The 15606-nt window shown below is 35.7% G+C and overlaps 1 protein-coding gene across 1 annotated transcript; it reads right to left on the bottom strand.

Annotated features, from left to right (window-relative positions):
- Positions 1 to 3709: 3709 nt before the first annotated feature.
- LOC102821671 (olfactory receptor 2T3-like) lies at positions 3710 to 4684 on the bottom strand. The gene has a single exon (XM_006877088.1). The coding sequence runs from the start codon at positions 4682 to 4684 to the stop codon at positions 3710 to 3712; it is 975 nt and encodes a 324-aa protein (XP_006877150.1).
- Positions 4685 to 15606: the final 10922 nt, after the last annotated feature.

Genomic DNA, 15606 nt, shown 5'->3' with positions numbered 1-15606 from the left:
CATGGGCTGCCAAAAGAACCAATAGATCTGTTTTGGATGAAGTGCAGCCAGAGAGCTCTTTAGAGGCAAAGATGGCCAAACTTTGTCTCTCATACTTTGGACATATTGTCAGGAAGGAATGAACAGTCGCTGGAGAAGGATATCATGTTTGGTAAGAAGGAGGGTCAGAGAAGAAAAGGAAGACCCCAAACGGAATAGATTGGCCAGGTGGCATCATTGATGGCATCAAGTGTGGCAACAGTAGTGACGTTGGCCCAGGATAGGACATTGTTTCGTTCTGCTGTGCATGGGGTCTCTATGAGTTGGTTCCGACTTGATGGCACCTGACAACAACAGCAGAGTTAAGGTCCTATTTTGACTCACGTGAACTTGCATATGAGCAGCTTATTGTCTGTTTTACAGTGAGGTTCTTGCTTTACTATGGTGATATTGAGCTTTTGAACTCCTGGTGTGGAGTTCAGTTCTGTAGGATAAGCACTGAACAACAAACCACAAGTTCAGAAGTTCAAACCTACCAGCTGTTTGCTCCTTGGATATCCAATACATGGTCCATACAAGTCAAATAAGGCTCTAAGTCACTTAAAAACAACAAATGAACTTCTAAACTGTCTCTTACCACAGATGTAATCAATTTGATTCTTGTGTGTTCCTTCTGATGAAATCCATGCACATCGTTATTGTTGTCAGGTGCCATGCACATAATCTCCTTTTATATTGTTTAAAAAAGATATTTTCAATGAATAAGCCATTGGTCTTACAGAATTCTACCATGGATCTTCAACATCATTTCTATCACCAAGGTCATATTTTTCAAATACTGATCCTTCATCTTTATTGCAAAATATGACCTTAAATATATTTTACCCTCCCCTTGAATTTAGAGATCATCTCAATAGCAGATTGGATGAATTAGATGCTTATAACCTAAGACCAGAAGAGTTGTGGGATGACATAAAGAAAACCTTAAGGAAAGAAAGGAAAAGTTTATTAGGATTTTAAAAAAAGGGAAAAAACTAAACAAAATGAATGTCAGAAGAGGCCCTGAAACTTGCTCTCCTGTATAGAGATGCTAAAGCAAGTAGAAGAAATTAGGAGGTAAACGAGCTGAACAGAAAATTTCAAAGGAGAGCTCAAGAAGACAAAGTCAAATATAATGAAATGTACAAAGACCTGAAGTTAGAAAACCAAAACAGAAAAACACACTCAGCATTTCTCAAGCTAACTGAAATGAAGAAAATATTCAAGCTTCAACTTGAAATATTGAAAGAGTCCTGGAGTGACCCTGTGGGATAATGCACTGACCACAGTCAGTTTGAACTACACTGTTGGCAATTCAAATTCACCAGTTGGTTAGACAGAACAGACCAGATGGCACTTAAAGAAAACAATGGGCAAAATATTGAGTGATGCAGAAAGCATCAAAAGACTACTGAAGGAATATGCAGAGTCACTGTACCAAAATTAATGGTCCATGTTCAACCATTTAAAGAGATAGCATATGATCAAGAGCCAGTGATACTGACGGAAGAAATCCAAGTTACGCTGAAAGCTTTGGCAAAGAACTAAGCTCTGGGAATTGATGGAATACAGAATTGAAATCTTTTAACAAATTGAGGTAGTACTTGAGGCAGTCACTCATATATTCCAAGAAATTTGGATGACAGATACCTGGTCAACTTATTGAAAAAGATCAGTATTTTTGCCCATTCCAAAGAGAGGTGACCTAATGGAATGCAGCTATTGTCAGACAGTATCATTAACATTGCATGCAAGAAAATTTTGTTGATGATAATTCAAAAAATGGCTGTAATGGTACATTGATAAAGAACTTCCAAAGGTTCAGGTTGAACTCAGATAGTGGTGTGAAATGGTGGATATCATTGCTGATGTCAGATGGATCTTGGATGCAAGCAGAGAATATAAGAAAGATGATACCTGTGCTTTATTGTCTACCCAAAGGCTTTTGATTGTGTGAATGGACAACATTGCAGAGAATGAGTATTCCAGAACACTTAATTGTGTTTATAAGGAACATGAATATAGACCAAGAGGCAGTCATTCAAACAGAACAAGGGCCACTGAATTGTGTGAAATCATGATAGGTATACACCAGGGTTGTATTCTTTCACCATACATATTCAATCTGAGTCCTGAGCAAATAATCTGAGAATCTAGATTATATGAAGAAGAATGTTGCATCAGGATTGAAGGAAAACTCATTAACAACTTATAATATGCAGATGATATAAGTATGCTTGCTAAAAATGAAGAGGACTTAAAATACTGATAAAGATCAAAGACCACAGTCTTTGGTATGGGTTGCAGCTCAATATAAAGAAAACAAATTCCTCATAACTGGATAAATAAATCACATCAAGATAAATGGAAAAAAGGCTGAAGTTGTCAAAGACTTCATTTTGGTCAAATTAACAAACAATACTTGTGACAATAACAGTTAAGAAATCAAATGACATATTGCATTGGGCAAATCTACAGCACAAGGTCTGTTTAAAGAGTTCAAGAGCAAAGATGTCAGTTCAAGGACAAAATTGTGTCCAATACGTGGTATTTTCAGTAGCCTCATGTGCATGTGAAAGTTGGTGGTGAAAAAGGAAGATGGCAGAATAATTGATGCCTTTGAGTTAATGTGTTCTAGGAGAATATTAAAAGTATCTTTAACTGCCAGAAGAAGAAATAATTCTATAATCGAAGAAGTACAGCTAGAATGCTCCTTAGTAGTCTGGATGGCCAGACTTTACCTCTCATTGTTGTTGTTGTTAAGTGCTGTCAAGTAGATTCTGACCCATAGTGACCCTGTAGAGGGTTTCCAAGAAGCATCTGATGAACTTGAACCACCAACCTTGCAGTTCAAATGACTTTGCAGTCTGATGCATTAGCTCACAGGTTCACACCAGGACTCATTACGTCTCAAACTTTGTACATAGTATCCAAAGGGAGCAGGCCCTGGAGAAAGACATCATGCTTAAAGTGGAGGGTTAGAGAAAAAAAAGAAGGAGACTCTGAAAGACATGGATTGGTATAGTTGCAGCAGCAATGTGCTCAAACATAGCAATTATTGTGAGACTGGTCTAGGTATGGGCAGTGTTTCTTTCTGCTGTACTTAAAGTTGCTATAAATCAGTTCCTACTTAATGACAAATAACAACAGAAACAATGAAACTAACTTTTCAGCAGTTGGAAAAATAAAAATGTGATGATGCATTAACTGAAGAAGCTACTAGCATCATTTCATAAAGTGCCTGGCACAAGTGAAGTAAGACTTAAAGAGTAGTATTCAGTAGTGTGTATGTCCACATTTTACTTATTGATTCATTTCTTAATGAATTTCCATTTTTTTGCAAAGCTAGGTAACAACCAGTGTGCCTCCAAGACTTTTTATAGTGATTCAATTTTAGGGTTAATTTATACCCAATCACACATCTCATACTGAAATGGGAAGATAGTTTAAGATGAGAGGCACTTGCTATGATTTTCCAGATGTCAGCTATTGTATCACAAGTAATGAATTCAAAGTAATTTACTTTTAAATATCTCATGATAAGGAATCAGTATAAAAGAAAAGTAATTCATGAATCAGAGACAGCATTTTTTATAGGATTTTATGTTGGGACCCAGGAATCAAAGGAAAGAATGAGAGGACAAATTGGTAGGGTAGGAAAGAAGGAAAGGGAAATAGGAGATTGTCATTTCTATGTTTTTCCATTTTCAACTTTTGTTATTCTTTTTCCAGATGGCACTATTTTCTTCAGGGCCTCTGTGACATCTTTGTTGCGGAGGCTGTAAATGAGGGGATTCAATACAGGCGTGATGATGGTGTAAAAAGCAGAAACCATCATGTCTTGTTCGCCAGTGTGGTAAGATCTGGGGATCATGTAGGTATATATGCTAGCTCCAAAAAATAGCATTACTACCATCATGTGAGAAGAGCAGGTGGCAAAGGCCTTTCTGCGACCTTCAGCTGAGTTCATACTGTGAATGAGGCGCAATATGAGAGCATATGAGCTAGATATAATCACAGTGGGAATGAGGAGCATGATGACACAACACAAGTACATGAATATCTCATAGTTGTAGACATTGGAGCAGGAGACCTTCAGCACGGCAGGGGCCTCACAGAAAAAGTTCATGATTTTCCTGAATTGACAAAAAGGTAAGCTCATGGTCATTGGGGTGAGCAAAAAACCCTCAAAAAGCCCCACAAACCAGTATCCTAACATGAAGAGACGGCAGACTCTCTGGTTCATGAGCAGTGGATAATGGAGAGGTCTGCAAATGGCAGCATATCGGTCATAGGCCATGGCAGTTAAGAGGAAAACTTCAGCTCCAGCAAGGGTTAAATAGAAGAACATCTGGATCCCACAACCTAAGGGTGAAATTGTATTATCTCCAGTAATTTGGTCCACAAGCATCTTTGGGACTGTCACACTTATGTACAAGAGGTCTATGAGAGAGAGCTGACTGATGAAGAAGTACATGGGGGTGTGGAGGCGAGGCTCCCTCTGGATCAGGAGGATGAGAAAGACATTTCCAGTTAAGGCCACCAAGAAAAAAAGAAACATTAAAATGTAGAGGAAGGCTGCATATTTTGTTTGATCAAAGAGTCCCATAAGGATGAAATAGTTGTCTGAAGTTTGATTCTCTGAAGTTTGCTTCTCTGAGTACATGGTTCAGCTTACAGTTTCACCTGGGAATAAACATAAATATCATTGGTTTTTAAATATCTCATATATATATACACTTTTTCTAACCTTTTCCAAGAAATGCCTTGGTTTTGAGATATTATTTCTGAAAGTGCAATTGAGATTTTATTGCATGATTACACGAAGTTTTAGGGAGCACATTTGGAGACAAAAGTCTAGGGTCAAATATCAAACAGACTTGGAAGGTGAATTTCTTAAGAACTGTATAAAGAAATAATGAATTTAAAAAAAAGTCTGTGTTTTTCATTCCTCTGTAATTGAGTATTAAGCTTTATTCATACGATGTTTAAAAGACTAAATAAAGCATGGCTTACTGAGTATATGACATAATACAAATGCTAAATTAAGTAATTAAATAAAGCTTCATTCTAATTTTGCACATGGAACATCATCAAAAGCCCAAAGTAATGAAAGTAATATCAGAAGTATTAGCATAGTACTTTTAATACTGCTAACGAACTAATATTATAAGAAGTTCTCTGGAAATGAAGAAGCTCAATGAAATCCCCTTAAACATATACTATCCATGATAGGTTTAATGGATTACTCCATTACAATCATTCACACATTTCAGTATTATCCAACTCTTCCTTAAATGTCTGAGTTCATTCAGCAGCAACATTAGACTTTTAGAAGCAGAAGGAGAGTTCAATCTCTTGTGGAGGGCATCTCACAGATGCAATGGGCAGGACAAGAAATCATCAGTATTTTGAAGGTTTCCTTCACAATCCTAAAATGCAAATCTCACAAATTTAATTTAATAGTTACATAACAATATTATTTAATAATACATGGACAATAATTTGAAACATTAAATACAAGTTATTTCAAAATATTATATAAATAAAAGCTACAGATGTCCTAAAAAAATATATATATTAATTTTTAACGGCTGATTTTTTTTTAATTTGGCTTGATTGATTAATTTTCCTTTTGTATTGGTTGCTTGGGCTGTTGTAACAAAATAAGAACACATTATGAAATTAGTAAAATAGTTTTATTGCCTTAAGAGTTCATGAGGCTAAATACACATGATCTCCTGGTCATGCTTTCTCTGAAGTGTCTAGGACAAGATCTTTTCTTCTGTCATCCAAGTTTTGGTAGATCCAGGAACTCCTTGAATTGTAGAAATATTTTCATATGGTTGCCTTCCTTTGTCTCTGTCTAGGGATTTCTTCTCTTTTATTAGGATATCACTCCAATTAAACTAGAACCACCTTAATATTTTATGACCTCTTGTTAATTTAATTGATTAAAATCCTCAAAGACAATGTATCAAAAGAGTTCATTGTTTCAGCTACCAGGGGTTAGAACTAAAAGAAATATTTTGCTGTAAGTACACAATCCATAAAAATCTATCTTTCTGTCCACATGAAATTCATGTCTCTCGCACGTACAAAATACATTAATCTATCTTGGTGTGGTACTGTAGGATAATCACTCAACCACAAGGTCAATTTGAACTGCAAGGTTGGCAGTTCAAATTCACCAGTTGCTCTTCATAAACCCTATACAGGGTTGCTATGAGTAGAAACTGGTTCAACTGTACTTAGCAACAACAACAACAATCCCAGTAAATGTAAACATTTTTAACCCATTCTAACATCAACTTGTAGTCTACAATCTCATTTTCTAAATCATCTAAATCAGTTAAGGGTTGTTGTTGTTGTTAAGTGCTGTTGAATAGATTCCAACACATATCAACCTTATGTAGGGTTTCTGAGTAGAAATTGGTGAGCTTAAACTGCCAACCTTGCAGTTTAAACGGCTTTGCGTCTGGTGCATTGACCCACAACGCCACAACAAGACTCCAGATTGGGTAAATTCCATCTGGAGCAAAACTGGCATATATTGTTATGCTATTGAAGTTTGCTTTCTTTCTTTCTCTTTTTCTTGCTATATCTTATTTTCTCTTTTTCTCTATCATTCCAATTCTCACACACATATAAAGTTACCTTCTTTAAAATGCAATGTGGTATTTGCATAGAATAGACATTCCTGTTTTTCAACAAATAAAGTAGAACCAAAATAATAGAGCACAAACCAGTTATGGTTTCTAAGCAAATCAGGGGAATTTTCACTAGATTTCACTAACTGTCTTTTGGACCCACATAGGAGGTAGTACTATTCTTTCTATCCATCTGGGCAGGGATTCAACCCTATAAGCTCCTGTGAGTGTTAATGCTGCCCCTGGCTTTTAGAAAAAGTCTTGCCACCTCTACCCTGAATGGTGGTACTTCTCCCATAAACCATAGTGAAAAAGGCAAAAATCTCACCTCGTACACCAATACAGTTATCCTGCTGGCTGTAGAATCATTCTCAGGGTCATCCTTTCCTTTCTTAAAGAATAAAATATAGTACTACTAAAGTAACACTATAAACCTATTTCCTGCCTGTATTTCAAGAATACCTTTCCTTCAATTAGTTTCTTCTCTGTCCCTTAAGAGTCTTTCTTTCTGGGGAATGGTTGATTGGAGGCATAGGTCACACTCCTAACCTCTATACCCTGATATTCTATCTAGAACATGCTTTATCAAATGAGGCATGGATGCTATCACCTATTTTCATCAATCTAAGAAAAAAATGTCAGCATTTAAATTCATGGGGCAAAGTAGGAAAGTTGGGCCCTTTGTTTTTTGTATTCGGGAATCCCAATCATTTGAGATTGTTAAATCCTTTTGTACTATTGAGCAAGCATAAAAACAGCATGATTGGAAAGCTAAGGAACAATTTTCAATTTTCTCTGTTATTCATATTCCCCAAACACATTCCTGGAGCTCCTTCTTTCTTTAAGAGCCTCTCATAATTCATCATTTATGTTTATTTTTTTTCCCAATTATTCTTGTCAGTTACATTGCACTTTCCACTGAAGGTACATACACTTAGAAATTTAACAGGATTGTCATTTAGGCGGTACAGCTATCAAAATTCAAACCCCATCTTTGTAATGAAGAAATTATGTATTTTTCAGTGGTTTCAATTTTCCAGTTTGTAAAGCTTATTTTCTTATTTGATACTGATTACGAAAACCATCACTCTTTGTAAAAGAACATTTGAGTGTAGGAAAAGTAGAATCATGCAGAACATAAACATCATATGAGAGCTTGAACCCAAAGTTGGTTCAGAACCTTTTTCTTCCCTTTATACATTCTATATGTGCACTCTATTGTCTTTACCATTCAGTGGCATGAAATGATAGCTTTTGGTAAGTTGGAGCATTATCAAGTACAATAACTATTGAGGGCAATATTTCATCAACAGTCCAAGTTCCTTCTTCACACCAAATAGAAAATTGTAAACCTTTGTTTTTATTTGTTGTTGTGGTCAAGTGCCATCGAGTCAGTTCAGATTCATAGTGACTGTGTATAGATTTTCTGAGAGTGATTGGTGAATTTGAATGACTGAACTAGAGGCTCAAACAGACCTTGTGGTTGACAGTGCTTAACTAATAGTGCTATACCAGGATTCCAAACCCAATGTATATTCACAAGGAATATGACTTTAAAAATCTTTTCTAATTGTGGATCTATGTTCATCATCATTGACTGAGAACTTTACAGAAGTCTGTAAAAAAAAGACGTGTTGTTGTTGCTGAGTGCCGTCGAGTCAGTTCTGACTCACAGCAACCCTGTTTAGGGTTTCTGAGGTGTGGCTGGTGAACCTGAACCATTAATCTTACGGTTCAAACCTACCTTATGGTCCAGTGCATTATCCCACAGCACTATACTAACCCTACAAAATAAATGAGAGCTGAACTCAAAAACAGAATCAATACAAATAGAGCAAATTAGTGAAACCCTTTTGCTGAATAATTCAGTATTAACTAATAGAATTTTACTTCTACTTAGCACTTCCAATGCAAGAAACATGCTTAGGGAGATTAAATAAGGATATATGCTATAGTACATTAAAGAAACAAAAGCAAACAAAAAAATTATATATCATGAAAGTAACAGAAATTTATATATTAATCTATAGGAAAATGCATACCTATAAAATTCATATATCAATTTGTTGAAAAAATACAATAAAGTTGAGAGAAAAAGACAGGAAACAAAATTATTGGTGTGATGTTGTTGTTGTTGTCAGGTGCCATTGAGTCGGAACCTACTCATAGTGACCCCATGCACAGCAGAACGAAACAATGTCTGATCCTGAGCCAACCTCACTACCGCTTTCACACTTGATGCCATCAATGATGCCACCTGGCTGATCCATCTTGTTGGGGGTCTTCCTCTTTTTCTCTGACCCTCCACCTTACCCAGCATGACATCCTTCTCCAGCAACTGTTCTCTCCGGACAATGTGTCCAAAGTAGGAGAGACGAAGCTTAGTCATCTTGACCTCCAAGGAGCAATCTGGTTGTACTTCTTCCAAAAGAGATCTATTGGTTCTTTTGGCAGTCCATGGCACTTTCAGTATTCTCCTCCAACACCACAACTCCAAGGCATCAATTCTTCTACTATCTTCCTTATTCACCGTCCAGCATTCGCATCCATATGAGGTTATTGAAAATACCATGGCTTGGGTCAGGAGCACCTTAGTCCTCAAGCTGACATCTCTGCTCTTCAGTACTTTAAAAAGTTCCTATGCAGCAGATTTGCCCAATGCAATACGTCGTCTGATCTCTTGACTGCTGCTTACGCGAGTGTTGACAGTTGATCCAAGAAGAATGAAGTCCTTGACAACTTCAATCTTTTCTCCATTGATAAGAATGCTGTTTATTGGTCCAGTGGTGAGGATTTTTGTTTTCTTAACATTGAGATGTAATCCATATTGAAGGCTGTGCTCTGTGATCTTCATAAGTATAAATTTCAAGTCCTCTTCACTCTCATCAAGCAAGGTTGTGTCATCAGCATATCGCAGGTTGTTAATGAGTCTTCCACCAATCCTGACACCACGTTTTCTTCATAGAACCCAGCTTTTTGTATTATTTGCTCATCATACAGATTGAATAAGTATGGTGAGAGAACACAACCCTGTCGTATACCTTTCCCAATTTTAAATCATTCAGTGTTCCCGTGTTCTATTCGAACAACTGCCACTTGGTCCAGGTACAGATTTTTCAGAAGTACAATTAAGTGTTCTGGAATACTCATACTTCTCAATGTTGTGCATAGTTTGTCATAATCCACACAATCGAAAGCCTTCGTGTAGTCAATAAAGCATAGGTAAAAAAAAAAATCCTTCTGGTATTCTCTGCTTTCAGCCAAGATCCATCGGACATCCGCAATGCAATCTCTCGTTCCACGGCCTCTTTTCAATCCAGCATGAACCTCTGGAAGTTCTCTGTCAATGTATGATTGTAGCCATTTGTGTATTACCTTTAGCAAAACTACTCGCTTGAGATATCAAAGAGATTGTCCGATGATTTCCGCATTCTGTTGGGTCACCTCTCTTTGGAATGGGAACAAATATTGATCTCTTCCAATTAGTAGGCCAGATAGTTGTCTTCCAAATTTCTTGTTAGAGATGACTGCCTCTTGTGCCACCTCACTTTCTTGAAATATTTCAATTTTTATTCTATCAATTCCTGGTGCCTTGTTCTTTGCCAATTCTTTCAATGTGATACAATTTGTTAAAACCCACTCTGCTTAGTATTAAATTTGAACACATATATCTTCAATACAATTAATAAATACACAGGCAGAGTACATAGCAACTACCAATTAGGGATCGAAACAACATAACATATATTATAGTTTATGTCTGAAATATATTATAACAAAATGTTTCAAAGAAAAATAAATTATAGACTTTCTATGAGTCTAAAGTCATTGAATTTTTTTCTTTCTGTGTCTCAATGTTGAATATTTCTTAAGCTTCTGGATGTGTTTTCCTTAGTTGAATCAATAACATGATGCTAAGTAATTTCAATTATTTAGCTAACTTTAATACAGATTTCAAGTTTATATTGGCATGCTGTTGTTCATGCTTGTTATTTTACTATAGAATTTCCTACTTCAATATTTTCATGCATCAAAGTTTTTCAACTTATTTGATTGGTGCCTACTCTAAACTCTCAACTCTACCTTGAGTCAACCTTGTGAATTTTGCCTTAATTTGTTTTACATATTTTGAAACTTGCTTTTTTTTGTTTAGAAGCTTACCTGTGTCCATTGCTGTATTAACAAACAGTGGATTTTAAACTAGAAACAACAAAAATATTTTTATTTTAATATATAGTAAGATGAATATTTTAAAGGAATAATTGAAAGAATGTTCTTTTGCTTTTATTTCTTGTCAATATTTTGCTATGTAACAGAATTTAAAAGTTAAACCAAGGAATATCGAATCCAGGCCAGTGCTGCCCTTTTCCCTGCTCTCTACATTAGTTTTCATGAAAATTTAGAAGTTCTCCTGGAATCTAACTTTGCTCAGGGATCCTTCAGAAACATGGTCTGGGATTTGCAGTACAACTTTAAAGAGATTAGGATTGCTCTGCTGCAATTTACTTGTCATAAAACTACTTTGTCAGGGTATTGAGATGTATTTTGGAACAAGCAACTACATTTCAATACTTCATATACCTAAATGGTAATGAATAATGATATACCTGCAAGTGGAGGTAGGTTAAGTTTAGGGACATGTTTCATAAAATAGATTTTTTTTTTGTCAAGGTTAGTAATACATTTAAATTAATTATACATATATTAAAATGTTTGGGTGCAATCAAATGTACATATTGGTCCAAATTTCTTTTTCTTATAACAATAGTTTTAATTTTGATATGACTAAAGTAAGGGAAGGAAGATTATTTTCGTTATTACTTTATACACATAATAATAATGAAGTTTTTTTTAAATACCTGATATTGTGCTTAATCCAGTCTTTCCTTGGATGTTTTTTCTTTCTGGTTTACTTTTTTTTTTGTGTGTGTTTATGATTCCAATAACAGATCTGCTATAATCCTGGTGTGGTGCTGTAAGATAAGCACTGCACTGCTAACTGCAAGGGTGGTAGTTCAAACACACCAGTCACTCTCTGGAAAGCCTAAAAAGGGTTGTTATAAGTCAGAACAAACTCAACAGCACTTAACAACAATAGCAACACTATAAACTAAATTAAAAAAAAAAAAAAAAAGACTGAGGAAATTAATAAGAAACTGCCAATTGAAGCAGGAGAGGGAGCAGATTCCCCATTACCAAATGCAAGAGTTTGGATGCACAGCCAGTTTTCTTTGTACTGTTGTGTATTTGGGGTAACAAGAGTAATACCCCCGGTGTGATTACATGCTATGTAGATTAAATCATAGATCTGATATATAATGCAGAAGAACAGGTATCCACAAAATGACAATGTGCCTGGACTTGATGTATGACTTGTTTATAGTGGGAACACCACAGGGACCACGGGTCCCAACCCACCAATTAGACTTAGAGAAATACAATGGAGATTTATATTGCTGAATCATCCCCCTATGGATGATAGGTTAAGCCTTAGTATCTCATTTGACCTAACTATCCACAACAGAATTCTAATGAACAAAACATATATAATTATGTTACATATTCACGTATGAGGGAAGTTATATGAATTTATATTTCTGTCCAAGAACTCTAGAGACTTCATATATCTTTATAGAATACATTAATATACCCATCACTTTCATTATTGAAATGATGACTATAAATGATATAAATAATCAAATATGTGGCCCTTCCTTGAAGGATAAATAGCTTATTATGGAGTTCTAGAGCTAAGGGTCACCTTAGATTCAGATTCACTAGATGACAATCTTCATCATATATGTGATAAATCAGAGTATCAGAGTGGTGTCATAGGTTAAAAAGGGTCAGAGCATACAAAAGAAACAGCACCCGTAATTATATCACAATTCAGAGATCCAATATATGCCTCAATCATACAGTCAAATAGAGGTATAAAGTCAATGAATAATCAAAGAAAAAGGCACAAGTGAGTAGTAAAAATATAAGAGAAAATGCCAAAGTGATTAACAAGTTGAGTGCAAACATACGAAAAATTAAACTAATGACATGAAGAGGAAAGAAAAGCAAAGTAAAGGATTATCGCATTAGCCTGTAAACAAATCAATACTTTAGATAATCTTCAAGTTTACATTAACAAAGGTGAATGTCTTAATTATAAAACTTTATTTAAATAATAATATTTGTGAATATTAGGACCCTGTGTAAATGGATTTATTTTCTTTGTTTTAAATAATTAATGACAAATATGTAATAATTCACCAGTCAAAAGAAACACATTACCATCGAGAAGATTTTGACTCGTACATTGAATTGTCCCATTGACTATAATATTCCCAATAGCAATTACCACTTCTTTCTCATGTGGAATAGCAACTGGTTTGGAAAAGCTAAACTTTTGTGTTAACAGCTAAGAAGTTAATTCCTGCACCACCAATGTTCCTTTATTCTCTAGCTAGTTGAAGTTGTCATTAGGCACAAGGGAGTTGGTATTTACTCATAGTGACCTTATGCACAATAGAATGAAATACTGTTGAGTCCTGGGCCAACCTCACAATAGTTGCTACATCTGAGCCCAATTGATGTGGCCTTTATGCCAATCCATCTCATTGGGAGTCTTCCTCTTTTTATTGACCTTCCACTTTATCAAACATGATATCCTTCTCCAGGGACTGTTCCCTCCTAATAATATGTGTACAAAGTATGAGACAAGAAGTCTGTCCATCCTGGCTTTCAAGGAACCCTCTTGTGTACTTCTTCCAAAACGGATCTGTTTAATCTTTTGACAGTCCATGGTACTTTCTATTCTCCTCCAACATCATAACTCAAAGGCATCAATTCTTCTATGGTCTTCTTTATTCACTCTCCAACTTTCACATGCATAAGAGGGTTTTGAAAATACCATATTTTGGGTCAGGTGCACCTTAACCTTCAAACTTACATTCTTGCTCTTCAGCACTTTAAAAAGGTCCTTTGCAGCAGATTTGCAAAATGCAAGAAATCATTTGATCTCCGAACTGTTGCTTTCATGAGTATTGATGGTTGATCCAAGCTAAATGAAGTCTTTGACAACTTCAATCTTTTTTCCATCTACATGGGTGCTTCTTATGGGTCTAGTGGTGAGGATTTTTGTTTTCTTAACATTAAGACACACCAATACCAAAGTGTGTAGTCTTTGATCTTCAACAGTAAGTATTTTAAGTCCTCTTTGCTTTCAGTCATCAAGGTTTTATCATCTGCATATCATAGGTTGTTAACAAGTCTACCTCCAATCCTGATTCCATATTTTTTTTTCATATAATCCAGCTTCTCAGATTATTTGTTCATCATACAGATTGGATAAGTTAATGAAGCACAGGTAAACGTCTTTCTGGTATTCTCTGCTTTCATCCAAGATCTCTTTTACATCACCAGTGGTATTCCTCATTCCAGATCTTCTTCTGACTATACCTTTAACATCTGCAAGTTTTCTGTCAATGCATGGGTGCAGCCATTAATGTATTTTCTTTAGTAAAACTTTACTTGCACGGATGTCAATTATATTGTCCAGTGATTTCCCCATTTCTCTGGGTTTCCTCTCTTTGGAATGGGTATAAATCTGGACCTCTCCCAGGTAATTGTCTTCCAAATGTCTTGGCATAGATGAGTGAGTGCCTTCAGTGCTACATCAGTGTGTTGACAGATTAAAATTTGTACTCTATCTATTCCCTTGGTCTTTTTCTCTGCCAATGCCTTTAATGCACTTGAATGTCTTCCTTCAGGATCATTGGCTCTTTAGTATAAGTTACCTCTTGAAATGGTTGAAAATTGACCATTTCATTTTGGTACTGTGACTCTATTACTTCTAGCTTTTTTTGATGCTTCCTACATCATTCAATATTTTGCCCATTGAATCCTTCAATACCGGAAGCCAAGGTTTAAATTTTTCTTCAGTTCCCTCATTTTCAGTAATGCTGAACATGTTCTTCCCTTTTCATTTTCCAAATGTCCAGGTCTCTGCATATTTATTTATAATATTTGACTTTGTCTTTTTGAGCTAACTTTTGACATTTTCTATTTAGCTCTTGTACCTCCTCATTTCTTCCATTTGCTTTAGCAACTCTACATAGGAGAGTAATTTTCAGAGTCTTTTCTGAAATTCAGTTAGGTCTTTTCTTCTAAATGACCATTTACTTTCTTCATGTATGTTGTTCTTGATGTCATCACACAACTCTTCTGCTCTTCTGTCTTTAGTGTTTCATTCATCAAATCTGTTCTTAAGGTAATCTCTAAATTCAGTTAGGACATGTTCAAGGTCATATTTTAAGTCTCCTGGACTTCTTTTAGTTTTATTCAGCTTCAGCCTGAGCTTGCATATGAGCAATTTATGGTCTGTTCCTCATTGTGCCACTGGCCTTGTTTTGGATCGTGGTAGATATGATTTCTGAATTATTAGGGATGAAGTCTGGCCATCCTGGCTTCTCAGCAGCATTCTGGCATATTTGGTGCTCTTAATATTGTTCCCCAACACAAGAATTCAAATGTGTCAGTTATTCTACAGTCTTTCTTGCTAATTGTTCAATTTTAACAGGGATATGAAACTACTTGAGTTAAACACACTTTAGTTCCCAAGAAAGTAAGGTGACACTGGAGGCACTCACTCATCTATGCCAAGAAATTTTTAAGAACACTATCTGGCTAACTGATTGGAAGAGATCCATATTGGTGACCCAACAGAATGTGGAAATTGTTGTACAATATCTCTGATATCCTATGCAAGTAAAGTTTTAGTCTAAGTAATACAGATATGGTGGCAAAGCATACACTGACCGAGAATACAGAGGTTCAATCTGGATTTGGAAGAGAACATGATATGAGTTATATCATTTCTGATGTCCAATGGATCTTGGCTGAAAGCAGAGAATAACAGAAAGATGCTTACCTGTGCATATTAACTATG

Source organism: Chrysochloris asiatica, unplaced genomic scaffold, assembly GCF_000296735.1.
Source record: "Chrysochloris asiatica unplaced genomic scaffold, ChrAsi1.0 scaffold00441, whole genome shotgun sequence".
In the NCBI taxonomy this organism is placed as follows: domain Eukaryota; kingdom Metazoa; phylum Chordata; class Mammalia; order Afrosoricida; family Chrysochloridae; genus Chrysochloris; species Chrysochloris asiatica.
This window is presented reverse-complemented; position numbering and strand designations above follow the sequence as displayed.

Bases quoted from the DNA above. Each gene is read 5' to 3' on its own strand.
- LOC102821671 (XM_006877088.1), bottom strand. From the start codon at position 4,684: ATGTACTCAGAGAAGCAAACTTCAGAGAATCAAACTTCAGACAACTAT.